The sequence below is a fragment of the Trachypithecus francoisi genome, unplaced genomic scaffold (assembly GCF_009764315.1).
Source record: "Trachypithecus francoisi isolate TF-2019V2 unplaced genomic scaffold, Tfra_2.0 Lachesis_group13, whole genome shotgun sequence".
Taxonomy (NCBI): Eukaryota; Metazoa; Chordata; class Mammalia; order Primates; family Cercopithecidae; genus Trachypithecus; species Trachypithecus francoisi.
Window position 1 is genome coordinate 23,310,242 of NW_022681458.1, and position 27,857 is coordinate 23,338,098.

The following is a 27,857-nucleotide window of genomic DNA, read 5'->3' on the forward strand; positions in this document are numbered from 1 at the left end:
CCTGCATTCATTCATCCCTCATCTATTCCTGACACCCATTTTTCCCTTCATCCATCTATATCTCCATCTATCCGTCCACCCATTCATCCATCCTTCTGTGAGAATTTGCCAGCATTGCGTATATGGCTATAAATACAACTGATAAAAAGGACCTGCTTTCTAGGAGCACAACTCATCCACTTGAACTCTCTCCTAACAGTGTCCCCGGCCTCTTTGCTTCTTCTTCCAACCCCTCCCCACATTTCCTATTCCTCAGTGCCAGTTTCTTCCTTTCCCAGCCCCTGGCATTTGGGATGATTCTATGGCATATCTGTCTCTGTACATTGCTTAGGTTGCCAGTGTCAGCAGCTCAGGCCATCTTGCTCATAAGAGAGAGGTTGTGTGGACCTGTGATAGCCACAGACGGTGGAAGGGTGGCCTGACCTGCTGGTGGAAGGAGGGGAAAAGCAGCCCTTCAGCACTCATTCTCTGTTTATCTGATGTCTGTGCTGCAGGCTCTTTTTCAGACGCCACTACCCCCTCAATACTGTCACCTTCTGTGACCTGGATCCACAGGAAAGAAAGTAAGTCTCTTGCACACAGCTTCCCTCCCACACAGCTCTCTAACACTGATGTTTGGGTGCATGCATGTGCATGAGCGTGTGTGTGTGCATGTGTGTACATTCTCCATTCAGCTGGAAGTTCTGCCCTTGTGTGAGTAATCGTGTTGGGCATCTTTTGAGTCTTTCTCGCTATAGATACGGGGACTCTCCTAGGGACTCAGTGCCCATGGCCACCCCTTCTGTCATGCCCTGACCCTGAACCTGCCTCTCCTCTCCACGATGGGGAGAGCCCCTCAGGAGGCAGGCTGCGGTGTTCTCTCCACCTTGAATGCATCTCTGTGTGAGCTTGGGCAGCTCCTGTCCCCTGGGAATGGGGAGTCGGTCCCCTGCCTTCCTGCAGAAGGTCTGGGTGTGTGTGGGGCTGGGCTCTAGGGAGAAAGTACGGTGATTTACCCTAAGTCCACTTTCTCTCCACAGGTGGATGAAAACAGAGGGTGGTGGCCCTGCTAAGTAAGTGTGACTTCTTACCCCCACCCAGCAGGCTGGCCTTTGTACTTCACAGCGAGGGAAGCACAGGGCACATGTAGAAACCAGGGCCAGGGGTAGGGAAAGAGCAGCAAAAATCTTTGTGCCAAGGTCACTCAGCTTCCAAGTGAAGCTTGACCAGGCATACAGGCCTTTTGCCTTGTCCTTCCTCCAGGCCAGAGGCCCAGCCTCTGGTCTAGCCACCTTCACTCTCCCAGGGTCAGAAGCAGCAGGGATGGCAGGAAGTGGACAGAAAACAGAGTCTCATTGGAAGCAATGGAAATGGGGCAGGGGTTGCTTACATGATCTTTTCTGCCCCAATTCTAGCTGTCTTTATTCTTGTTCTTGCTTTTTTGGGCTTTCCTGTGAGTCTTGTGGCCGAGCAAGACAGCCTTACTAGAATGTGGAGCCCAGAAGGTCTGAATTCTGGGGATGGCCTGGGACCTTTGGGTGGATTCCTCCATCCAGTGGACACGTCCTAGGGGCCTCCAAGGAACTCAGATCCTGCTTGGGTCTCTGACCCTGCCCTCAGGAGGCCCATTGGCACAGCAGATAAGATAGATGTCTAAATAGCACTAAGATGCTTCTGTGAATTTCAAACTGTGTTCTAAGGATCCTAGTATCCTTGGATTGCACCTGGTGTTCAGAAGGGTGGGAAAGCTCTGCTGCTCGTTGCAGTTGTCTATCAGTAGGAACTAGGGTTTTCTCACAATCACAAAACCAAAACAAAATATAGGCATAACCCGGGGTCTGAAGCTGACGTGAGACTGTCACTATGATCTGTCATCCACTTTTCACTTTGTCAGGATTATTCCAACAACCCTATTATCCTCACTGATTGACTTTATAATAGGTAAATGTCATGCATTTGGATCGCTGTTTATAGCTGTAAAATACTGCTTTCACCTTTATACATGCCAACTTCATACAAGGTTGCTTTAGAAAAGCAAAACGTTCACTGTAAAAAAAAATGTCAGTTGCAAGGGAGGGAGAGGCAGCAAGAGAGTTCAGCTTACATCTGGGGAGCTCATGCAAGAGAACACATTAGCACCTCAGAGAGGTGGAAAGAGCAGATATTTAAGGATGAGTCTTCAAAGACAGGTTCAATTTGGACAGGTCAAAATGAGAATGGGAGTAGGAGGGACTATTTCAGGGGAGGGGCCTCATGGCCACCAGACTGCAGGCTCCTCGAGGGAAGGGCCATGTCTGGCACATGGGGAGGCTGGTAAATATTTGTTGAGTGAAGAAATGAGAGAACAGAGGCTGGAAGAGCAGAGGCAGGAGGAGGCTAGTGAGGATGCCTCAGTCCGAATGAATGGACTGACTAGTCTATCACATGGTCAGTGATGGTGGCTTAGGAGAGGCCATGTGGGATGGTGGGGCTCAGCCCTGTCCAGGCTTCATAGGGTCATCAGTGCTTCGAGTCCCTGCATCTCCCATGTCTCTGCTGGCCACGGCGGCAGGCTGGAACTTCGTGTTTGAAGGTGCTTGTGCTAACTCACCACAGGGCCCTGCGAGGGGAGAGGGTCAGGGACAGAAGGGAGCTGGGCCCCCAAGCCTGGAAATACCTCTTTTCCTCCTTCAGGAGCTGGTTTTGAGTTGAGCCTCCTGCTGAAGAGGCTTTGATGGGTGGGGCAGAGGCCGCAGGGAGAGGCTGAGCAGGGCAGTGGGCTAACAGGGAATCGTGACAGGGACGAGGCGAGGCCAGCCAGGGATCTCAGGTGCAAAATTCAAGGAGATGTTAGCTCTTGGGATCTTGCAAGGGCTCCCTCCTGCCCTTAGGGGCTGAGGCTTCTTGCCTGGATCTATTCCTTGTGGCAGATGACAGGATTGGTCTATCGCGGGAGCCTGGGAGCCACAACTGAAAGGAATATCAGGGGAGGGCAGGCTCGGTGCTCCAGTCAGGTGCAGTTGCTGGGTCTCCATCCTGGTAGACACCCACAGCCAGAGCTGGCATACTTCCTCCCTCTGCCAGGATCACCCCCACCCCTTCTCAGGGTCTGAGCCAGCCAGGAAAGGCAGATGCTGGGGGCTGCCCTGTGGACCCCAGCTCCCTGCTCCACCTGGGCATTACCCCAGACCTTTGGCCCTGTTGCTCCCGGTCCCTGAAACAAGGCTGGGGGAGCACAGCTGTAGGAAATGCAGGATTGTGTGTGTGTGGGGGGGGGTGCGTATATGTTGTGTTTGTGTGTGTATTGTTTGGTGTGTATATGTTGTGTATGTGTGTGGCCTGTGTATGTATGTATGCATGGTTTGTGCATGTGTGTGGTATATGTGTGTGTGGTGGTATGTGTGGTGTGTGCAGTGGTGTGTGTGTGTGGTGTGTGCAGTGGTGTGTGTGTGATGTGTGCATGTGATGTGTGTGATGGTGTATGTGTGTGTGGTGATATGTGTGTTGTGTGTGTGTGATGGTGTGTATGGGTGTGAGGGTGTGTATGTGTGTGGTGGTTTGTGTGGTGGTATGTGGGTGGTGTGTATGTGTGTGGTGTGTGTGCGTGGTGGTGTGATGGTGTGTATGTGTGTGGTGGTTTGTGTGGTGGTATGTGGGTGGTGTGCATGTATGTGGTGGTATGTGTGTGGTGGTGTGTGTGTGGTGTGTGTGATGGTGTGTATATGGTGGTGTGTGGTGTGTGTGATGGTGTGTATGTGTGTGGTAGTGTGTGTGTGGTGTGTGTGCGTGGTGGTGTGATGGTGTGTATGTGTGTGGTGGTTTGTGTGGTGGTATGTGGGTGGTGTGCATGTATGTGGTGGTATGTGTGTGGTGGTGTGTGTGTGGTGTGTGTGATGGTGTGTATATGGTGGTGTGTGGTGTGTGTTGGTGTGTGTGATGGTGTGTATGTGTGTGGTAGTGTGTGTGTGGTGTGTGTACGTGGTGGTGTGATGGTGTGTATGTGTGTGGTGGTTTGTGTGGTAGTATGTGGGTGGTGTGTATGTATGTGGTGGTGTGTATGTGTGTGGTGGTGTGGTGTGTGTGATGGTGTGTATGTGTGTGGTAGTGTGTGTGTGGTGTGTGGTATGTGGGTGGTGTGTGTGTGGTGTGTGTGGTGGTGTGTATGTGGTGGTATGTGGGTGGTGTGTATGTATATGGTGTGTGTGTGTGGTGGTGTGTGATGGTGTGATGAGTGTGGTGGTGTGTGATGGTATGTGTGTGGTCGTGTGTGGGTGTGTGGTAGGTGTGTGTAGTGATGTGTGTGGTGTGTATGTGTGTGGTAGGTGTATGTGTGTGGGGTGTGTGTGCTGTATGTGTGTGTGGTGGTATGTGTGTGATGGCGTGTGTGTGGTGGTATGTGTGGGGTGTGTATGTGTGTGGTGGTATGTGTGGGGTGTGTATGTGTGTGGTGGTATGTGGGGTGTGTATGTGTGTGGGGGTATGTGTGTGGTAGGTGTGTGTATGTGTGTGGTAGGTATGTGTGGTGGTGTGTGTGTGATGGTGTGTATGAGTGTGGTGGTGTGTGGTGGTATGTGTGTGATGTGTGTGTGGTGGTGTGTGGGGTGTGTGTGTGGTAGGTGTGTGTGTGGTGGTGTGTGTGATGGTGTGTATGAGTGTGGTGGTATGTGGGTGGTGTGTGTGTGTGTGGTGGTGTGTGTGACGGTGTGTATGAGTGTGGTGGTATGTGGGTGGTGTGTATGTGTGTGGTGTGGTGTGTGGTATGTGTGTGTGGTAGGTGTGTGTGTGTGTGGGGTGTGTGTGCTGTATGTGTGTGTGGTGGTATGTGTGTGATGGTGTGTGTGGTGGTGTGTGTGGGGTGTGTATGTGTGTGGTGGTATGTGTGTGGTAGGTGTGTATGTGTGTGGTAGGTGTGTGTGGTGGTGTGTGTGTGATGGTGTGTATGAGTGTGGTGGTGTGTGGTGGTATGTGTGTGATGTGTGTGTGGTGGTGTGTGTGGGGTGTGTAGGTGGGTGGTGTGTGTGTGGTGGTGTGTGGTGTGTATGTGTGTGGTAGGTGTGTGTGTATGTGTGTGGTAGGGGTGTGTGTGATGGTGTGGTGGTGTGTGTGATGGTGTGTATGAGTGTGGTGGTGTGTGGTGGTATGTGTGTGATGGTGTGTGTGTGTGGTGGTGTGTGTGGGGTGTGTATGTGGGTGGTGTGTATGTGTGTGGTAGGTGTGTGTGTGATGGTATGTGTGTGATGGTGTGTATGAGTGTGGTGGTGTGTATGGCACACAGCGAACAGCCGAATCCCGCTTTGCTAACTTTAGCTGCCCTGGTCCTGCGGTAGGGAGAGGGGATTCCATCGGAATCTCCAGCTGTCCTCATTTCCCCATCTCGCTCTAATTAGCAACATGCTGGCTGGGAGGGGCCCTGAGCTCACATTCTGTTCTCTGCCCTCATATTTTTAACTCTGTTTTGCAAAGAGAACACTGGGTCACTCCAGTCCTGCGGGTAGGGGTGGGGAATGGGTGTGGGGTCCACCTTCCCTTTTTATTTTCTGGCTTCCAAAGTTCTTAAGCCCAGGAAGAATAAGTGTGTGTGTGAAGAGGTGTGAACTACTTGACCTTTGTCTCCCTGACCTTGTGGTGTCTGAGGAGGCCGAGCTCTTTGCAGGCAGACAGCACTTTCCTGATTGGCATATGTGTTGTGTGTCAGAACAGTCAGTGGGGTAGGGCTGGGATGGGCGGGGAGAGGCCTGTCTAGGAATGTTCCCATTTTATTTTGGTCTCCTCCCCACCCCTCACTATCCAGCTTTGTCAGTCCCCTGCAGCGTCCCTCGCACCCCTCCAAGGGGGATTTCTGCCCATCCTTAAACAAGGCGGGACACTGTTTCCAGGCCTTGGCTTGCGGTCAGGGGAGTGCACAGAGGATTCTCTTCTGTGCCTCTCCGAGTCCCTGATGCTGATGCTTACTGGAGGGATGGGGGAGAGAGGCTGGCCTGAGACCAGCTTGGTCACCTGGGCTGCTGTCTACCTCCTGGGGTTCCATTTGCCCTCCCCTCATGCCCATTGCCCTCTCCTGCCTGCAGGCTCTTCGGCTTTGTGGCCCGGAAGCAGGGCAGCACCACGGACAACGCCTGCCACCTCTTTGCTGAACTTGACCCCAACCAGCCAGCCTCTGCCATCGTCAACTTCGTCTCCAAGGTCATGCTGAATGCCGGCCAAAAGAGATGAACCCTGCTGCTTGCCCAGGGCCAGTGCCTTGGGGAAGGGGCACTTGGGGAGGGGACCCGTGAATCCTGACCACTCTTGAACCCAGAAGGAGGACTTTGGGCCAATTTCGGAGGAGAGAAGAAAGTGCAACGTGGGGAGAGGGAAGTGAATTGCAGAGGGGAGGGGGAAGAGAGAGAGAGAAAGAGGGAAAGCAAAAGATGGAGGAGAAGAACTTGGATTCCCCTGGGTAGATGGAAACTGCAAAAACCCAAAGCCTCCAAAACTAACCAGGTCCGCCTAACACCCCCTCCCTACCCCGAGAAGATGGATGTCCTCAAAAGAGAAGGAACAAACCTCCTTGGGAATCCACAATTTTTGGGGGGTGGATGGAAAAGCTCTGTCTCCTTAACTCAACTGCTTTGCAAGGGGAAAGCAAGCTGGGAGAATCTTTTTCTGGCCACCTGTAGGGTAGGTTGTCAAACCAAACAGAGTCACCGCGGGACATCAAGTGGCAGAACTTGTTTGCTTGAAAGTATCTCAGACCTAAGGCACCTCAGGTCTCTTTGCTGTGCCTTCACTATATTGTCGTGTGGGTGTGTGTCTGCACCCACATCCTCACACATTGATCTAGTTCTGCCTTTATCCACTCGAATTATAAACAGCTCGGCTTGTCCTTGTCCCATGTGTTTGTAGACACACATGCATATTGTCCAAAGATTAGGGTTGGCGGTGGCAGGGCAGCAGGGGAGGGACAAACAACCAAGCTGTGGGTGGCAGAGGCTCTCTCCCAGTGCCTGCACCTGCACTCTAGTGGCCCTGGGTGCCGCTAGACCCTTCTCCTCTGCAAAGACCCCAGCAGGAGTGGGAGGGTCTGCAATGGCATCACCCTGTCCCGCCTTGGCCAGAAGGCTGGAGCTTTGGTTTGAGGAGGTAGAAATATGTGTGTCCATACGAAGAGATCTGTCAGAACAGGCAGCTGTTGAGCCCGGGGTGTCTTCCCCAAGGCCTGTGGCTCAGCAGCAAGGAAGGCAATTTGCTCCTGCTGGGGTCCTGGACTCTGCCTTAGCTGCCACCTCTCAGCCCTGTTCTTGGGTTTCATGCCCCAGGACCAGCCTTATCTCAGACCTGCTTACCTGCATGATGCCTTCTCAGGGGCTGGGGATTGAGCCTTCCTGCTCTGCCCAGCCCTGTTCTATTCTGCAGGGTCCCTGTGTTGGAATTCACCCTGGGGAACCTGCTTCCTGCTCAGTGAGGCTCAGGGGAGAAACCTGGAGTCCTTATCCTCTCCTCTGTAAGTGTTTTAGGGTCTGGCTTTTGCAGGCACCCTCTGACCTCAGCAGAGCTCCTGGGGCTGCTACCTGTACACCGTATCGCCTACCTACAATGCCAAACCTCGCTGTCACCCTTTCTGCCTTGGTTTCCCCAGCTGAGCCACACTGCCCATGCAGCAGAGGGCAGAAGGCTTGCACTTGGGCCAAAGGGCCTAAGGTCCACTGGACAGTTGGGAAGACACCTGGCCACCATTTAAGGACTCTAAGCCAGAATGGAAAATTCACCAGGACTCCATTCTTAAGCCTGTGGGGGTCCCCTAGAGAAAGGCATTGTACTGATATATAAATATTATATAATATATACATGAGACATACTGACAGAATCTGTAAGCTAATAAAATGTAAGAAAAGGCTAAAAAAAGAATAGGTAAATTGACAAGAAGTATTTATTGTTTTTCCATATTGCTTTATTGCCTTCCCTGGGTATAAACCAATTCCTATCCCTTTTTACATATGTAAGTAGAGCCTGAAGTGTAGGGGGCCTTTGTTCTTGGAGCAGCCAGGGTCTCCTTGCCCTGGCCTTGGCCTTCCCTAGACTGTGTGGGGCTCAGCGTTGGGAGGGGTTGTATATGTTCCACCCTTTGCCCCCGTTACTCTTCAGCAAGCCAGGGGCCCAGCAGTCAGCTCCCAGGATGGGTGGGGAGCTGTCCCTGCCTCTGCAGGCCTGAGTGAGTGTGTGAGCATGCGGGGACATGGGTGTGTATGGCACACATAGGTGTGTGTGTGCCTTTTGTATTTTTTCTCCTCCAAGGAGCTGTGTCAGTGTGGACTTTCTATTTCAGGGAGTTGGAAAGGAGGGTGTCTGCAGAAGGTGGAGAGCAGAGGCAGAGGTCCCACCGGCCACCCCCTGCTTCCCAGAGTGAAACTTGTGCCTGGTGACCGAAGTCCCTCCAAAGTGCTCTTCCTTCTGAGATATTCAAGCCAAATATCTGGGTTTCCCCCTCTCCTCATTCCCTAGCAAACCCCAGTTATCTCCTAAGATAGGAGATATTTCCCATCCCCTTCCTTTGTAAATATCTCATCTCCCACTGGACAGCCCAGGAGCCTCTTCCTGGCATGGATGTTCTGTCCATACTTGAGGCTGGGCGGTGTATCAGACCCTTCAAGCAGCCTGGCTGGTGCCCAGGACTGAGTCTGGGGTCAGCTTTCATAGTCGCTTTCCTCTTCCTCACCACCCACTGCAGCCCACCTTGCATGCATGACCAGCCCCTCCATTCCAGCCTGAGCTGTGTGTGCCCCTGCGGGAGGACCCGCTGATGCCAGAAAGCTGGTAACTCCCTCCCAGCATCCCTGCGGAAGGAGTCAGTTTCTGAGAGTGTGGCCTTTCAAGGTGAATGATGAGGAAGGGTTTCCCAGTCCCCACAGTGGCCCCACCTCTGGGCCCTGCACCAGAGCCCTCCTGTGTCACAGGGAGCTGTGCAGCAATGTACACACCTACGCACACACACCACTCCACGCACACACCACTCCGCACTGCAGTATATTCTTGCCAAAGATTTCCTTTAAAAGAAAGCACTTTTACTAATTATTATTTTGTAAATGTTTATCCTCTTCTGTCTTCTCCCTCCCTCAATCTATTTTACTGTTGTTTATTGTTGAATCTGTGTGTCAGCCAGGAGAGCACTGTCTGGCCTTGAACGTGGGCTGGGATGGGAAAGGGTCTGGGAGTAGATGGGCAAGAAAAAGCTGGGGAGTCATGGCCATCGCAGCGACGCAGACCCCAGCAGGCTCAGTCCCGTGCTGCAGCCAGCTGTCCAGCTGGGTGTCTGGAGGGAAGAGGGCAGAGGAGGGTCATGTCCTTTCAGCTGGGGGAGGGGCCCAGTGAGCTCCATGTAGCTCTTTGCCAAGGGGAGCAAGAGGGAAGGACTGGGGGAGAAAACAATGGAGAGGGGACCAGAGAAGGAAAACAGGGAGGAAGTGAGCGGTTTGATCAGCCTGCTAGCATGGTGTTCTGGCTCTCTTATTTAGCCAGGCACTTGAGGGACAGATACATCACATTCTAAGTTTGGGAAAGGCCTTTGAGCCACCTCATCTGAGCCTCTCCTCCAGTAGCTCTGAAAGCTGTGGACACCAATGGCCAGGATTCCTTCCTCCTGGCTTTTGAGGCCCCCTGGGTCTTCCGAGACTGGCCAGGAGAGGGATGGAGGGGCCAGTGGTTGTGTGAGAGCAGGAGGGGCAGTCCTCCTGGACAAGTGTGATGCCCCTATAAAGGGCGCTCAAGAGGTTGGTGAGTAGGGGATTCTGCCTTGTTCTGATGAGCCTGCACAGGGGCTCCAGGGGAACATGCTGTCCAGGGAACACAGAAGGGTGGTGAGTGTGATCAAATCTAGTCTCACTCCCACTTTTTAGTCTTACCCTCACTTTTGTCCATCACTCCTGCCTCCTGGATCTTCTCCTACTTTTTTTTTTTTTTTTTTCCAGTTTTAGGACCTGGGGAGATCATGTGAGTCAAGGGAGACACCCAATTCTGCCCCCACACTCGGGGTCCTCCAAGAGGTTAGGGGGCGGAGTCCCAGAGCAGCCCTTTACCCGAGGTCCAGGCCCTGGAATCCTGAGACTTGCGTTTCCTTGGCCAGTGGTAACACAGGACGTGTGTGTGCATGTGCAAGTGTGGATGTATGTATGTGCGTGTGTTTTGCTCATCTCTTTAGGGAACTTGGGGGTAGGGGTTGGAGGTGCTGGGCAATGGAACTTCAAGTTCAATGTTGCCCAGCAGTGAGGGGAATCAGGAGGTGAGGCCTGTAGGGCAACCAATTGGTGGAGTCTCAGCGATGGCCCAGGTGAGAAGTGGGCCACCCAGAGGGGCAGGCTGGGGGCCTCATCCCTCTTGGCCCCTCTGTCCTCAAATGTCCAAAATGTTGGAGGACCTCTGTTCATATCCCATGCCTGGGCTCTTGCCAGCAGTGGAGTTACTGTAGAGGGATGTCCCAAGCTTGTTTTCCAGTCAGTGTTAAGCCGTTTGAAACTCTCCTGTGTCTATGTTTGGTTTGTGCGCGTGTGTGAGAGCACATCAGTGTGTGCAGGCTGTTTCCCCATTTCTCTCCTCCCTTCAGACCCGTCATTCAGAACAAATGTAAGAAATCCCTTCCCACCACCCTCCCTGCCTCCCAGGCCCTCTGCGAGAGAAACAAGATCACCCAGTATCCTCCCCCACCCCAGCTGTGTATTTATATAGATGGAAATATACTTTATATTTTGTATCATCGTGCCTATAGCCGCTGCCACCGTGTATAAATCCTGGTGTATGCTCCTTATCCTGGACATGAATGTATTGTACACTGATGCGTCCCCACTCCTGTACAGCTGCTTTGTTTCTTTGCGATGCATTGTATGGCTTTATAAATGATAAAGTTAAAGAAAACTCTGTGCCGTTATATATCTGTGTTGTTTGGACAGGGGTCTGCCACGTCTCTGGTGGGCAAAAAGGGGCCTCTTCAGAGATCCAGGTGGGCTTCAGCAATGCCTCTGGTGGACAGCTCAAATCCTCCCAGCGGCTTCCCCACCATCCACATTGTGGTTCTGGTTCCATGTGTTTATTCATTCAGACTCTTTCAGCTGGAAGAGAAACTCAACTCAAACTTGTTTAAGAAAAAAATAAGTTTCTTGGCCCAAGTGACTGTGAAGTCTGGGCCTAGCTGCATATAAGAGCTCAAATGGTAGAATCAGGAATTCGTCCCCATCACTTGGCTTTGAGTTGGCTTAACTTTCAGGCAAGCTGTATCTGAGCGGCAGTGCCCCCAGATGCTCTGGGCTTCCATCCCACCAGCTCGATAGCCCTAGGAGAAGAGGGCTCTTTTCTCCCAATGTTCTCAGCAAGAAACTGGGACACGCGCTCATTGGCTCTGATCTGGATCCTGCCGGGCTCATATGATTAACTCGAAACCAATCACTCTATCCGGATCTGGGTCATGCAACTGCCTCTGGAGCCTCCTGAAACTACGGGGACTGAGAATGAGGAAGTGGTTGATCCCGGAAGGGGTGAGGTCTGTCAGAGAGAGGGGGAACACGGGTTGTCAGGCAACATCTCTCAGGGCTGGTGCCCATCAAGTGGCAAATGTGTGGTTCACTCGTGCACCAGGCCCAGGGTTCCTGGGTGAATTCTTTGGAATTCAGAAAGTTTGGGAGTGGTATCTATTGAGGCACGCCTAGCACAGCACAGCGGTCTCTGGGAGATCCAAAATACTCAATGACATGGCGCAAGCTCTCCCCTGAACTCACCGTGTGGCTGGAGGGGGGCTTGGATCAGCTTATTTGAGCAGGTTTGTGCTGAGCCCTCAGTGACCCTCATGGTCCTCCTGTGGGCGGCCTTCTCAAGTTTTTGGGTCTTGGGATTCCTTTACATTCTTAAAATTATTCAGGACCCCAAAGGGCTTTTGTTTAGAATGATTATATCTTTTGATCTTTTACCATAGTATAAATTAAAAATGAGAACACTAAAAATACTTAATTCACTTCCATAGCAATAAATTCTTCACATGTTAATATAGATAGCATTTTTGTGAAAGATAATATTTTCTAAAACAAAAAGCACTGGGTGAGAAGGGTGACTTTGCTTTGCATTATTATTATTATTATTTTTGAGACAGGGTCTTGCTCTGTTGCCCAGGCTGGAGTATAGTGGCACAATCATAGCTCGCTATGACTAGGGAACCTCCTAGGTTCAAGTGATCCTCCCACCTTAGCCCCCAAGGAGCTGGGACCACAGGTGTGTGCCACCATACCTGGCTAATTTTTTAATATATATATTTTTTTGTACAAAAGAGTTTCACTATGCTGCTCAGGCTGGTCTCGAACTCCTGGGCTCAAGCAATCCTCTCTCCTTGGCATCCCAAAGTGCTGGGATAACAGGCGTGAGCCACCATGTGCTTTGCATTTTTTAAAGGCCTATTCATGTCTGGCTTACCAGGAGACAGCCAGATTCTTATATCAGTTTCTGCATACAATCTGTTGCAATATCACCCATCATGGGCCTCTGGAAAACACTGTATACTTGTGGGAAAATAAGCAAAAAAGTCAAATAATGGCTTAATAGCATCATGAAAATGGTTTTGACCTCAGCACTCCTGAAAGGGTCTCAGGGACCCCTGGGGTCCCCGGATCATACTTTGAAACCTGTTGCTATGAGGGATACAAGACACAGGAAACTCAGACCCTGTCCAAGGTGGAGACTGAACATGTCTTGCACCCTGCTATCTGTTAGATAGCGTCATGCTGAGTCATCCCAACAAAACCATGAAGCAGGCACTGTTATACACAGAGACATATAAGGAAACCGATGCTCTGAGAGGTCACACAGTTTCTAGCTGGAAGAGCTGGTACTCGGTATCACCACTGGTGAACGCTGGCATTCAGCCAACACCTGCTAAGTGCCAGAGCCTGTGCTAAGCACTTGGGTATCATTTCTTATGCACGTGCACCTGAGAGGTAAGGGCTATCCTTGTCCTCATTTCACAGATGAAGAAACTGCAGTTCAAAGAGGTGAAGACACTTGCTCAAAATCACAGAGCTGGGGTAAGTGGCCCAGCCAGGATACGAACCCAGGCGAGCTGACTTCTCAGCCAGGCTCTTCCTAGTTCTTGCCTCTTTCTCCACTCTCAGGGCTGGCTTCCGAGGGGAGAGACAGACTCTGATGACCATGGGCAAGCGGGAAACCAAACTGATGTCACTGGTCAGATAGGGGGTCACGGGCTAGGCTGTAGGCTGGCTTCCCAGGGAGTGGACCAGGGCTCCTGGGTGTGTGATGGGGGAGGTCAGGAGGCCATCCCTTGACACTGTCCAGCTGCGGAGGGATGTAGGTACCTCGGGGGTTGGCCTGGTACAGGGGAGGAGTGTCTGATGAGAGAGACAAGCTATGGCCTGTGAGCCAAGCTGATGCAGCTGGCCTTTGAGGGGACTCAGCAGTGTGGTGGCTGTGCTCCTGGTGCCTCAAGGAGAAGGAAGTGGACGGGGCTGCAGCGGAGGGCTCTGGGTGAGGAAGGGCAGCTCTCCTGACACACATTATCACACAGAATACCCAAACACCTTTGCATTTTCTTTCTTTTTTCTTTTTCTTTTCTTTTTTTCTTTCTTTTTTTTTTTTTTGAGACAGAATCTCACTCCATCACCCAGGAGACTGGAGCTCAGTGGTGCGATCTCAGCTCACTGCAACCTCCGCCTCCCAGGTTCAAGTGATTCTTTTGCCTCAGCCTCCTGAGTAGCTGGGATTACAGGCACACGCCACCACTCCTGGCTAATTTTTGTATTTTTAGTAGAGATGAGGGTTCACCATGTTGGCCAGGCTGGTCTTGAACTTGTGACCTCACGTGATCTGCCTGTCTCAGCCTCCTAAAGTCCTGGGATTACAGGCATGATTAAACGTGCCCAGCCGCCTTTGCATTTTCTATGCAGAGTGTGGCCCCTGTACCATTGGCATCAGTATCACCTGGTGCTTACAGGAAAGACAGGACCTTTGGCCTCACCCCAGGCCTGCAGATAAGAATCTTTATGTTAGCCAGATCCCCAGAAAATCTGCGTGAGTGCTGAAGTTCGAGCTGCTTGCATGTTGTCTCTTGCTGGGACTAGGCCAGGCTGAGATGCTCAGACCCCGGCTCTGCCTCAACACCACCTGAAACATGAGGACCCAGTGTGGGTCTCCATGGGAGAGAGGCAGCCCTAGACCGCACCTTGGGTGCTTGCCTTATTGATGAGATTCTGGAATCTCTGCTGCCTGGGGCTGGTCGAGGCCAGTAGGGACCAGTCCTGGTCCTGATGAGCAGGATAACTCTGGTTGCACAAGGTGTGCAGGGTGTGAAGAGAGTCCAGCCTTGGAAGAGGCAGGAACATCAGCAGGGACAAGGAGGGGCAGAGGGATGGCGGCTATGAGGCGCTCTCTTTTCTCAAGCTCGGCTGGAAAGTGCTGAAGCCTGGGCCCTACCCCAGAGATTCTGAGTGGGTCAGTCTAATGTCCAGCCTAGGCAGCGGGAATTTTAATCACTCCTGGGTAACTCTGTGCAACCCAGGCTGAAAGTCGCTAGGAGCCCTCTCCTCAGATTGGCTTCCTCTAGGTCAGGGGTGTGTGTAGGCCCATGGGCACCTGTACTTGGACAGGTGGGGAGCTGAGGAGTGGAAGAAGGCATGGTGGGAAGAAGTCCGCTCTGGACTGGCTTAGATCCCTGCCTCGCTTTTTGGGGGTGGGAGGATGCCATCCCCTCCCATCTGGAGTGGAGCCCACTGGTATTTTAAAAATTCCAGGCCTCAAATGTCCCTCCTCCTGCATCCCATGGGCTGTCTAAGAGGGGAAGAGCCGTGGCCATGTCTTCATGGGATGCACCCCCAGGACCTGCGGAGCTGGGTGGGAGGGGACGCCTGGAAGAGGCTTTGCAGGCTGCTTCATTTCAGCTCCATGGGCTTTACAATACCTCCCGGGGTAGGGGGCGGGGTGGTGAAATCAAAGTCTGCCTTCCTCTTTTAAGAAACTGGTTTTTCTGGAATTTTCCCTGTTAGTTGGTGAAAATGCCTATTTATTCGTGCTTAGCAATTTACAAGCAGTCAGAACATGGGAAGGATATGGCCCATTCTAAAAACACTGACAGTAGGTATAGGACTAAAGACACACCTTCCCCCCATACACACAGATGCACACACACAAGACAAGCAGACACACACACATGCACAGAGACACACAGGTACACGTGCATACACATGCCCACACAGATGCACACAGGCACACAGATGCACACACACAAGACATGCAGACACACACATACACACACAGAGACACAAAGACACACGTGCATACGCATGCACACACAGTTGCACACACATAGACACACAGATGCACACACAAACACATATGCATCCACACAGATGCACACACACAAGCACACATGCATACAGACACACAGATCCACACACATACAACATGCAGACACACACAAGGACATGCAGAGACATGCAGACACACATATACACAGGCACACACAGACACACAGATGCATACACACATGAACACATGCACACAAACACACAGATGCACACACACAAGACATGCAGACATACACGGACACACAGAGACAAGCAGACACACATATACACATGCACACACAGACGCACACACATGAACACACATGCACAGAGACACACAGATGCACACACACAAGATGTGCAGACATACAGGCCCACACGTACACACACAGACACATGTACACAAGAGACCTAGTCCCTCGGAATGTGCTGCGTCTCCACACAGGCATCTCTTCCTACCGCCTTCTTTCCAAGCATTCTGGTGTTCAGCTAACTGATGAGTCAGTCCCAGGGATCATGGGGTCATCAATGGGGCAGGGAGCTTCTCCCACAGTGAGCTGACCCCTGCTGCACTGGTTGGCAGAAGGGCATGATCAAAGGAGGGGAGAGAATGTCTCCATGAGCTCTGCATATCAGATCAGCTGTGGGGGGGGGGTGCTGGCTGGCACACACTGGATGTGGATGTGGGCAAGCTGGGGTGTGGGGGGAAAGGGTCAGGGCCCCAAGGAGCACCTGAAAGAGCTGAGAGCTCCACCTGGAGAAGAAGAGCCTCAGGGATCAGGGAGGATGAGATAGGATGCTGGCCTCCGATGTCTGATGGCCCCCTCGCTGGAAGAGTCAGCATTCTCTGGGCTCCACATGTAACAGATGAGGGCCACAGGGAGGCCAGAGGTGGGAGGAGATGCTTGAAATGGAAAGTGGTGCTTTGGGAGGGGTGAGATCCTGTACCTGGAAATGTTGGACCCAGAGACTGCAAAAGGCCCTTTCGAGGCTCTGTCCTGGGTATGGCTGCTGGCACATGCCAGGAGACCGCCTCATACAGATGGAGCCAAGAGGATAGTCATGGCTGGGCCCAAGTTTCCTTATCTGTCACATGGGGTCACACCTATCCTGGAGGGCTGCATGACCACACAGCACCTAGCATGGTGCTCGGCTTACTGCTGGCCCTGCAGGACACGGAGAACCATGTGCTTCCTTTCCTTTTCTGGTGCCTCTTGCCTTCTCCGCCATTTCCTTAGGCCTCTGGGGACACTTGGCAGCAGAAAAGGCTGGAGCAGAAAGCCTCTCACACGATATCGATCTGGCCGGCTCTGGACTCCAGACTATGGCGTGTGGGATGGTGGTACAACCGCCTCCATGGCTCCAGTTTTTATGGGGTTTGAAAGATCATCTCTGGCCATTGAGACAGGATGTCCATCTTCTGGGCCCCTCCTCTTAACCTCTGCTCCATTTCCTGACTCCCAGATGAGTCCTGAGAAACCCCCATCCCAGGTCTGGCCCTGGGAAACCAAGAGGTGCCTGTAAGGTTATCATCTCCCGGCCCCGGCCCTCCCTCAGCCCCTCTTGCATTTGCAGAATCTGGCCTGGCCGAACCATTACCCCTCTCTCCCTCAGGGGACTCTGGCTGGTTTAGGGTATTAGGAGCCAAGGCCACTGGGGCATGGGCAGGGGTCCTCGAAGAGAGCAAGAGACCACCAGGAGAGATGGAGCTTTAGCGCTCTGGAGACAGCAGGCCCAGCTTGGGGTAAGTCAATCAACCAATCAATGAACTGATTTGAAAGATACATAGCGAGCACCTACTGTGTACGGGCACTGTACTTGGCCCTGAGCACTAACAATGTGTTTGTTTGTCTCACGGCACTCCGGGTCTCGTGGGATCAGGAAAAACTTATAAAGAATCAGCAAATATGTAATCACAGTGTGATCGTGCACGGGAGCAAAGGTGCTTTACAGAGCAAGAGTTTCTAAATGGATCTGGCTGGTCTGGGGAGAGCAGAGAAGGTGTCCCTTAGGAAGTGACGTGTGCAGAATGTCAGAATCCAAAGGGTGAACAGGAGTTGGTCAGGCAAAGAGGGAAGAAAGGGTGTTTCAGGCAGAGGGAACAGCATGTGCCAAGGCCCAGGGGCAGGAGAGTCTCTGTGCCTCTGAACCCCACATACACTCCCTTGATAGCACATTTCACAGTGGTAATTTGACATGAATTTGAAGGCAGGACAGACTCATGGTTGAATGCACAGGCTATGGTGTCAGACTACGTGAGTTCAAATTCTGGCTCCATGTCCACTAGCTGTGTGACCTTGGGCAAGTTGCTTGACCTTGCTGTGCTTCTGTTTCCACATCTATAAAATGTGGGGTGATAATAGTGACACCTAACTCAGAGGGTTGTAGGAGTTGATAATTTATATATGTAAAAACAGCTCAGACAGCACCTGGCAGGTAGTAAGTGCTCAATAAATGTTAGCTATGCTTATTTATTTATGTGAACTTATTTTTTTCTTTCTCCCTCACTAGACTGTAAAGTCTGCAAGAGCAAGGCTCTGGGTCTGTATGTGCGAAGTCCCGGCACAGTGTCTGGCCTGTAAAAGGCCCTTGATCAATGTTTGTGGAGGCAGTGAGGTGACTGCAAGGTCAGAATGGGCAAAAGGAGCCAGGGGGAGGTAGGGAAGGTTGGGCTAGAGAGGCTGGGTGAGCTAGGCAGGGCTTTGTAGGCCACAGGAAGGGTTTGGTGTTTGTAGTTAGAGCAGTGGGAGTGTTCGAAGATTCCGAATCAAGGGGGCGGGGGATCTGGTTGGTATTTTGTAAAGATGACTGGGCTGTCAGTTTCAACATCAGTTGAACCCCAAGTATATGTCCATGTTATATCAGGTGCTTTATTCTATGTTATTTCATTCATTTTGTAAAACGATTATGGGAAATAGGTAGGCAGCTAAGGAAATGAAAGCTTAGAAGGATTAAGTAGTTTGCCCCAAATCTCATAGCTGGAAAGTGCTATAGAAATGGACTGAAGATCTCTTGTTTTTGTTTGTCCACACAGATGCACACACACAAGCACACATGCATACAGACACACAGATGCACACACATACAACATGCAGACACACACAAGGACACACAGAGACATGCAGACACACATATACACAGGCACACACAGACACACAGATGCATACACACATGAACACATGGACACACACACACAGATGCACACACACAAGACATGCAGACACACACGGACACACAGAGACACGCAGACACACATATACACATGCACACACAGATGCACACACATGAACACACATGCACAGAGACACACAGATGCACACACACAAGATGTGCAGACATACAGGCCCAGACATACAGGGTCTCGCTCCATTGCCCAGGCTGGAGTGCAGTGGTGCAATCATAGCTCACTGCAGCTCTGTCCTCCTGGGCTCAAGAAATCCCCCCACCTCAGTCCCCTGAATAGCTGGGACTACAGGTGTGTGTCGCCATGCCCAGCTAATTTTTTCTTTTTCTTTTTCTTTTTTTTTTTTTTTAGCGGAGACTAGGTCTTGCTAGGTTGCCCAGGCTGGCCTTGAACTCCCAAGCTCAAGTGATCCTGCTGCCTCAGCCTCCCAAAATGTTGAGATTATAGGCATGAGCCACTGCACCTGCCCTGAAGATCTCTTTAGCTCTGTATCAGTTAGCATATTACTTCAGCTTCTATAACAAAGGCTTTGAATTACCAAACACTTAAATGCGGCCGTTTATTTTTGTCTTACTTGTATTATAGCTCTCCCCTGTGAAACTGTTCAGGACCCCAGGGTCCTGCAATTTGATCATCCTGCCATCCTCAATATGTGGTCCATTATGGTTGCTCCAGCTCCTGCCATTACAACTGCATTCTAGTCAGTGAAAAGCAGGAAAAGAGGAAGAGGAGGGCGTGCCCTTCTCTTTCAGGATGTGGTACATTTACATTATATACATTGTTTCTGCTCAGATCACAATAGCCAAAGCTGTCACATGGCCTCCACTAGCTGCTGGGAAAAGTCATTTTTATACTGTGCAGCCATAAGTACAGCCATACTTCTGGGGATGTATTAGTAAAGGAGGAGAGGAGAGTGGGTATTGGGAACAACTGGAAATTTCTCATTCATACTCTAACATGTGCTGGAGGGAAAGACTTAAAAGAGTTATATTAGGGCCGGGCGCGGTGGCTCAAGCCTGTAATCCCAGCACTTTGGGAGGCCGAGACGGGCGGATCACGAGGTCAGGAGATCGAGACCATCCTGGCTAACACGGTGAAACCCCGTCTCTACTAAAAATACAAAAAACTAGCCGGGCGAGGTGGCGGGCGCCTGTAGTCCCAGCTACTCCGGAGGCTGAGGCAGGAGAATGGCGTAAACCCGGGAGGCGGAGCTTGCAGTGAGCTGAGATCCAGCCACTGCACTCCAGCCCGGGCGAAAGAGCAAGACTCTGTCTCAAAAAAAAAAAAAAAAAAAAAAAAAGAGTTATATTAGATACCATACGGGGAGGGGGTAGGTGTACAGCTTGAGTCCCCCTCTTTCATGGGAAGAGGGGGATATGTATAGGGATGGCTGCCAGGGGCCATGTCAGTGTATTGAGATATCTTGATGACCACTTCCTCCAGTCATACAGCAGACTGGTCCAGGCAAGAGTACGTGACTCAAGTTGGGTCAGTTCAAATGCCCCCCTTGGACTGGAGAAAGAATGAGAAAGGGTCTGGGGTTGGGGTGGGTGGCTGCATGGAGTTCTCAACATTATCTCCAGGGAGGTGACTGCCTCTCTGCATGCTCTGTCCTCGTGCTTACTCCTCTGCAAGGTCAATCTGTCCATTCCCCTGTATCTTAGGCACAGAGGACAAGGCCTGGGACTCCAGGCCAGAGCTTCCTATGCTCCATGTATGGAGTCCAGAGACTACAGAGAGAGCAGCTTAAATCTCACGTGGCCACCCAGATTAGATGGTGGACATCTCGGGGTGACCCCTGAGGACACCGGACTGGATGACCAAGTGGGCCTGTCTCCAGGCCTTGGCGCTATCTAAGTTCCAAGTATTAGATACAACCTACAGTTTCTTGCTAGTGCAGTAGTGAGGGTTGTGTGATGTACAAAATAAATAGAGACATAGGAAAATTGCAGTGCATTTGCAGGCTGTGAGTCATCCTGACACAGAGGCATTGTAGACAGAGGAGGGTCATGGCTGGAAGCAGGGGAACATTGCTATGTAAGGAGAAGGGAAGAAGAGGAGGAGAGGGTCCTGTGAAGAAGACAGAAGTCTCAGAGAGGAAGAAGGAGGACCTAGGAGGGGTGGTGTTTTGATGGGGGAAAGGAGCTGAGAGTTTCTAGAAGGAAAGAATGGCTGGTCAACAGTCCAGCCACCACCTTAGGATCAAATTGAGTGAGCCCCAGAGGAAGGTCACTGAATTCGACCACAAAGGAATCATCCTTGTCCTTTCCTTTGGGAAAAGAGCGACAGCATCACTAGGGGGCAGGAGGCCAAGGAAGTGGCTTAGCACAGTGTCAGGCTCATGAAAGTCTCACGATATTTGTAGAGTTGGTGAACTGCTGAGTGAATAGGAAGTAGAGACACAGCAAGCATTGACAGCTCTGAAGACCTTGACCCCCACCCACCCCAATCAACGTGTTTTCCTGGGCTTTACTCTTTGCTTCCGTTAGTCACTTTTGCCAAGGTTTCTCCTCCATAGACGTCAGGCTGGCGAGGACAGAGGGCAGGAAGGAAGGAGATTTGTCCCAGAAAGCTGAAGCCCCTCCAGGGGCAGCCTTTTGGACAGAGCTTGATACCTAACCTGGATCATTCCTGCTGTAGTGTCAGCAGGTGTCAGCCGAGGAGAAGCGTCTGTGAATGACAGTCCTTCAGATGACTAAACACAGCTGAACTCTATCCCAAGCGGAGATAAGAGAGGTGGAGATCAGGTGAGAGCCGCAGCCGGGTGGAATTCAGGGCAGCGTCAGCGTTGTGTGTGTGCCTGGTGCTGGGTTACAGCCGTCTCACCACGCTTCCTCTTCTCAGATTCCTGCTCCAGGATCTCACCCTCCCCAGCCTCTAATAACCCTAAATCCTGGACTGGTGTTTGGGAGACTGTGACTGGGCCAGGTAAACAGGGCAGGCCTGGAGCCACCGCCGACACTGGAGGGAGGGAGTCGGGCCCTCCTGTGGATGGGTATTTGGGACCGGCAGGAAGGGCAGGCGGGGGAGGCTGAATTCGAGGTTTCCCCCTTGGGGTGTCCTCTCTCCTGTTTCCACTCTTCCCCTGTCTCCCTTTTCAGCGCCTCCTCCCCTCCAGACCCTCCTGTCCGCATTTGCCCTCTTCCTTCCCTCCTCTCTGTCCCTCCGTTTCCCATCTCATCTGCCTTCTGTCTCCCAGGCAGCCTCCCCCCAGGCCCCACGCCGCTGAGGCACCGGTAGGCAGGGTTTTGGCTGGAGCTGCTGCCAGTGGTCCTCAAGGGAGGATGGAGACCTCCCTTTTCAAGAACTTCTGAAAACAGGAGGGGCCTATACTTGGGCTGGGGAGAGCTACGGGAGGAGGACTTTGGGATGTCCAGACGGGCAGGGATTCTGTGACCCTTTGGTTTTCTTCTCCTCCGCCAGTTACGGCAGAGCTGTTACGGGCTAAGGCTCCCTCTAGTGGCCATCTTGGGAACTGCAGCCACTCGTTGCCATTCCTGGAAGCGGTCACAGTGGGCAGCAGGCTGAACCAACTGTCCAAGGGCCTGAGAGGCACAATTAATAGACAGCTGGAAGCCGAGAGTCTTCAGGCACTTAGAGGCAGGCTGATTATTAAAAGCTTCAGTAGAGCGGTGAGGACGGAGACCCACAGTCTCTGTTCCCATTATCAATCAATCCCTCGTGGCGGATTGGACCTGGCCCAGATTTCCTCAATGACCACCACTTAGGCAGTTAGCAGTGGCAGAAGCCAGAGAGCCTATGGCTCCAGGGTGTGGCTCAGCAGAAGGGGCTCTGGACACAATGGGTCCTAGGCAAGATCCTTCCCCTCTCAAAACCCCCATTTCCCGTTCTTTGGGCCTTCAGGACCTGAGTGTCTCTGGGCTGCCCTCTCACAGCCCTGCATGGCCCAAGCCCTGGTGCTTGCTCCCTGAGTCTGCAAGGCCAACCTGTCCATTCCCCTGCAGCTGGCCTGCTGCTCGGCAGGGCAGGTGAGTTCCTCTCCTGTGGCAGACAGTGCAGTGTTCAGCGCCACTGGACCTTTTGGATGATTTGACCTCTAAAGTTCTATTCCACTCACCCTTGCTCTTCCCCTTCCACGTGACCACATTCCTGGAGGTTCCAGCACCTGCCGAGATGGAAACAGCTGCTCCCAATCCTCTGGGATCTGGGTCAGAGAACCTGAAATGCAGGCATCTTTATTTCCCAGACTCAGTTATTAGACTTCCCTCTTTTTCAAAGTCAATGGCCCCCACAAAAAGAGTGGGCATGAACGTCGACCTTTCTCCAAGGACACCCAGGCTTTGATTTCACTGAACTACCCCAAGTCTCTATGAACGTGGAACTGAATCTGACTGATTGAAAGTAAAATTAAAAGGTAAATAGGTCTCTTTTCCCTAAAAGGAGTGGTGGTGGGTGCTTCTGCAAAGGTAGGATCAAAGCACTGAGAAGCCTATTAGAAAACATGGACAGTAAAACACTCTCCTTTACCTGCATGCAGAACATTGGGGCAGAGTGCCCAGCAGAGCAGGATTTGCCTTCACGTCCGTCCAATATGGGCCCAAGTGTCGGCTTTACTAGTTCCTCACTTATGTGATCCTGGACAAATTATTTGACTTCTTGGTGCCTCAGTTTCTTCATCTATAAAATGGGCCAGTAATAACTAGCTGACAAAGTTACGTGGATATTCACGATTCTGTGTGTAGAATGCCGAGCCCAGTGCTCATGTGAAATGGTGGGAGGGAAGCAACATTTACTGCCTATGATAGTGTTGGGCCCTGCATGAGATGCACAGGATGTCACTTACAAAAAACTCAAAAGGGTGGCCGTGATCACTCCCATTTCACAGATTAGAAAACTAAGCCTCACAGAAGGTAAGTAACAACTCTGTTAATAAGTGCTGCATAAGGATTCAAACCCATCTCTATCTGCTTCCAAAGACTTTGGGCTTATCCAGAACAGTGTAGATGGGGTGGGGGCAGGAGCATGCTGGGGTCCAGGTCCTGAGATGGCAGAAGTCCTTGTGAGATCAGAGAAGAGTGGGACAAGAGGAGGGTAGCGAGGACAGGCCTTAGAAAGGAGGTTCAGGGCCCATGACATCCTGGTGACCACCTGTCTCACCACGCCCTTAGCAGGTGAGGCAACTGACAGCATTGGCTGGTCCAAAGATCCAGTGACAGAGAATCTAGGACAGTCACCCAAGAGGTGGATGAGGCTAGACAAGGTCTCCGGGCTGCATTGGGAGGAATCCAGGCTGCACAGGGAAGTAGGACCTGAGAGGTAGCAGCACCACTTAGAAGTGGGGATGGTGGGGTTGGGAAGCTGAGGGCCAGCATGGGGCCTTCCTGACCAGCCCAGGGCTGGTGGATCCCCCAGGATAGCACCGGGGAGTGGTCACCTCGCTGGCTCTGGAGAGGCTGGGGATGCCCCAAGCTCAATAGGAGAGAACCTCAAGGGGACAGGTCAGGGGAAGGAGAAGCCTAGAACCTGAGTCAGCCAGATGCCCAGCTGTGGCCCATGAGGGCAATCACCTAGTGCAGGGCCCCCTCCTTCCTTTAGAAAGGGGAGTGGGGAGTCCACCTCCTTCCTATGTCCGCTCTGGTCCTGGGGTGGGGAGTTGGTTTTCGGGATGGCGGCTGTAGAGGCATTGGAAGGGGGACGTCGCCTCCTTGTGGTCAGATGGCTGTGGTGCAGAGGAAGTGCCCGTTGCTGCCGCACGCCTTCCCGATTGATGGAACATTTGAGCTTCTTTCAGGTATCAGGCTCCCTTGGTGAGCAATGTCTGTGAACCAGGGGCACGGAAGGCAGAGGGGCGACTTCAGGATTCACTGCAGGGAGTGTGGCTTTCTCCGGAGATACTGTGGGGCTCTAAGGGTCCCAGGCACACTGCAATAGCAGCAATGGTGGGGACTAGGAGAACAAAAGGACATATACTGAACTCCCAGCTCGAGCCAGGCCCTGGGCCAGCCCTGGGGATGCAGAGATGAGCAGGACACAGTCCATACCCTCCATCTCCATGCAGGAGACCGACAAGAGGCCAGGAACGATGATGTCCCCATGGCTGTGACAGAGGCACGGTGTTAGGGCCATCGTCATTTCTCCCTCTGGAAGGATTCTTGAGTAATCCCCTAGCCTCTCTCCTCACCCTGCTCCATCTTTTTCATGTCAGGTTGGGGAGTTGGAAGGAGAAATCCAGCAAGTTGGCCAGCTCCTTCCATCTTTCCCTTCCCTCAGCCAGCCCGTTCCCAGGACGTTGGCATCCCAGTCTCCTCTCTGTCATCCCGCGAGGGGCCTACCTGTGTGGGGGCCCTTGGTCATCCTGCACTGTTTGTCTCCGGGATGGGAGGGTAGAGCCACATTCTCCACTCAGCTCTATCACTAACGTTTCGATTTTCATCTCCCTGACTTTTGGCTGATATCTCATTTGTTTCTGAACTCAGGCACGGGAAGTCTCCTCCAAAGCCCCAGAACAGTGCTTCTCAGCCAGAGGTGGTTTTGCTGCTCAGAGAACATTTGTCACAATGCGCGGTGGGGAGGGGGCATAATACAGGCATCTAGTGAGTAGAGGGTGAGAATGCTAAAAAAAAAAAAATCCGAAAAATGCACAAGACAGCCTCTCACATCAATAATTGTCTGACCCAAAATGTCAAAAGTGATGAGGTTGATAAACTCTGACCTAAAGCATACGGTGTTATGAGGAATTAAATTAGAAGTACTTAATGCAGCCCTGTTGGGGGAAGGTTGCATGGAGTGGGAGTTCGATGAAGGCTTTTGGAATAAGATAAAATCTGATTTAGGCTTTGAAGTGAAGTTGAAGATTGCCACGTAGAGGAAGAGTATCAAAGTTGGACACATAGCAGACTATCCAGATAGTAGGAGCAGAGTGTGCAAAGGCATGGAGAGTGATAGGCTGTGGTCTGTCTAAATGAGACTGTCTAGGACAGGAAATTAGGCTGTGGAGGTGGGCATGGGTCAAGCATGAAAGTCTTTGCATACTTATCTATGGAATACGTTTTATAAAGTATAAAACAAGTACAAAATGTGTTTAGAAAAGTGCATATGACACTAGTATATAGAAATGTAGAGTGCATTGAATTATCAGTTATATGCAACTGTTTCCAGTTTTTGGCTATGACGAATAAGGGCCTATAAACATTTTTGTACTCGTCTCTTGGCATTCATTTTTGTGAATTTTGCTTTGGGTAGGTATAATCCTAGTAAGGGAATGGCGGGGTCATGGGGTGTGCATATGTTCAATTTTAGTTGATATTGTCAAATAATTTCCCAAAGTTCTTGCAGGAATCTACAATCCTCCAGTAGTGTAAGACAATTTGCATTGTTCTGTGTCTTCACAATGCTTAGTGTGGCCAGTTAAAAAACTGATCTCTTCTGGAGTATGTGTAATAGCAGGGCTTTATTTTATTTCTATCATTTTGTTTTATATTTTTCAAAATAAGGTTTATTGACATATGATTTGCATACAGTAAAATTTCACCATTTTAAATGTACATTCTATAAATTTTTATTAATATATACATTTGTTTAATAAAAATATGTAATATTTTATTACCCCAAAGTTCCCTCATTCCTGTTTGTAGCCAATCCACTCCTGCCACCTTTAGTACCTAGTAACTACTGATATGATTTCTGTCTTTATAGTTTTGCCTTTTCCAGAATGTTGTGTGAATGAAATCATTAAGTATGTAGTATTTCGAGTTTGGTTTACTTCCACGTAGTAATATGTTTTTGAGGTTAATCCACTTTGTTCCATGGATAATCAGACGGGTAATTTCAGAAGAGAGATGGAAAGTATAAGAAAAATCAAATGAAAATGCTAGAAATAGAGAACACAGTAACAGAAATGAAGAATGCCTTTGATGGACTCATCAGTAGACTCAACATAGCCGAGAGAAGAATCAGTAAACTTGAAGACAATGTAGTAGAAATTATTCAAACTGAAATACAAAGGGAAAAAAAAAAGAGTGAGCAAACAGAACAAAGCATCTAAGAACTGTAGGAGAATATCAGTGGGCTAACATATGTATAATTGGAATCCCAAAAGATGAGAGAGAGGGAAAGGGGAGAGAAGAGAAGAGGAGGGAGAACTTGGACAAATTATAGTCAACAATTTCCCCAAATTAGCAACAGACAGCACACCACAGATACCAGAAGCTCAGAGAACACCAAGTAGTAAAAAAAACCAACCCCCTCCCTCAAAAGAAAAGATACGCTCAGCTGCTCAGTCCGTCACTTCTGTCTTCCAGAATGGGCTGATGCATCTGGAGAAAATCAGATCCAAATGCCAGGCTCACCTCTTTGAATTTCCTTCCCCTCTGGATCTTGGTGTCCTCATTTTTCACTGTTTTGATAGCAACCTAAATATCTTCAAGTTGATGAAAAATGTTATACAGCTTTTCTTATTCCGTTAAGCTGGGGAGCCAATTCAAATACTTAGTCTGCCAAAAGTACTGAAAATAAAAATTGAGGCAATCTTTTCTAGTTTTTTTCTGATTTTAGTTCTTTGGGAATTGCTGGTCTAATCTAACTAATAGGTTAAGACAGTTATATGTAAAATTAGCTTTTGAATCTTTGTAGTAAAAGAAAATAATTTAGCTTCCTATATTACTTTGACTCTTCCTCCTAATTTAAATAACAAACATATAAAAGTTTTTTTTTTGAGACAGGGTCTTGCTCTGTCATCCAGACTGTAGTGCAGTGGTGTGATCACAGTTCACTGCAGCCTCAAACTCCTGGGCTCAAGGGATCTTCCCGTCTCACAACCTCCTGGAACTTTTTGATGGTAAGAATAGTTGGCTATTTTTTTTCATTTGAAATTCTGCATGTGGACCTCTATTTCTTGTTCCTTCACCGCTATATACTCTTTCTTGATTTCTTTTGAATATATGTGTCAAAAACTAGGCATTGATTCTTCCTTTTACCTCTTTTAACCTCCCCCACCTACATTCTTGAATTGGCTTTATTTATTTTATTTTGTTTATTTATTTTGAGACAGACTCTTGCTCTGTCACCCAGGCTGGAGTGCAGTGGCACAATCTTGGCTCACTGCAACCTCCGCCTCCCGGGTTCAAGCGATTCTCCTGCCTCAGCCTCCTGAGCAGCTGGGACTACAGGTGTGTGCCACCATGCCTGGCTAATTTTTGTATTTTTAGTAGAGATGCGGTTTCACCATGTTGGCCAGGCTGGTCTCGAACTCCTGACCTCAAGTGATCTGCCCATCTCAGCCTCCCAAAGTGCTGGGATTACAGGCATGAACCACTGTGCCCGGCCTGTTTATTTTTAAATTAAACTTTTTATTTTGAGATATTGTAGATTCACAGGCAGCTGCAAGAAATAATACAGAGAAATCTAATGTATCCTTTACTCAGTTTTCCCCGATAGTAGCATCTTGCAAA

At 50.5% G+C, this 27,857-nt stretch overlaps 2 protein-coding genes across 15 annotated transcripts in view; both read left to right on the forward strand.

The window, feature by feature from the left end:
* The window catches only part of TNS1 (tensin 1), a 205,819-nt gene extending 194,972 nt beyond the window's left edge, over positions 1-10,847 (forward strand). For all 14 annotated transcript variants that reach the window (XM_033230318.1, XM_033230308.1, XM_033230313.1 and 11 more), the window contains 3 exons: positions 495-563; positions 1,020-1,052; positions 6,027-10,847. In XM_033230318.1, the coding sequence (XP_033086209.1) occupies positions 495-563; positions 1,020-1,052; positions 6,027-6,171 (247 nt within the window). In that variant the 3' untranslated portion in view covers positions 6,172-10,847. The remainder of the gene's footprint in view (positions 1-494; positions 564-1,019; positions 1,053-6,026) is intronic.
* On the forward strand, positions 6,809-10,847 carry LOC117094549. Its single transcript, XM_033230325.1, has one exon. The coding sequence runs from the start codon at positions 6,850-6,852 to the stop codon at positions 7,765-7,767; it is 918 nt and encodes a 305-aa protein (XP_033086216.1). The 5' UTR covers positions 6,809-6,849; the 3' UTR covers positions 7,768-10,847.
* Positions 10,848-27,857: the final 17,010 nt, after the last annotated feature.

Coding starts and splice junctions, on each gene's coding strand:
- LOC117094549 (XM_033230325.1), top strand. CDS start 6,850: ATGCATATTGTCCAAAGATTAGGGTTGGCGGTGGCAGGGCAGCAGGGG.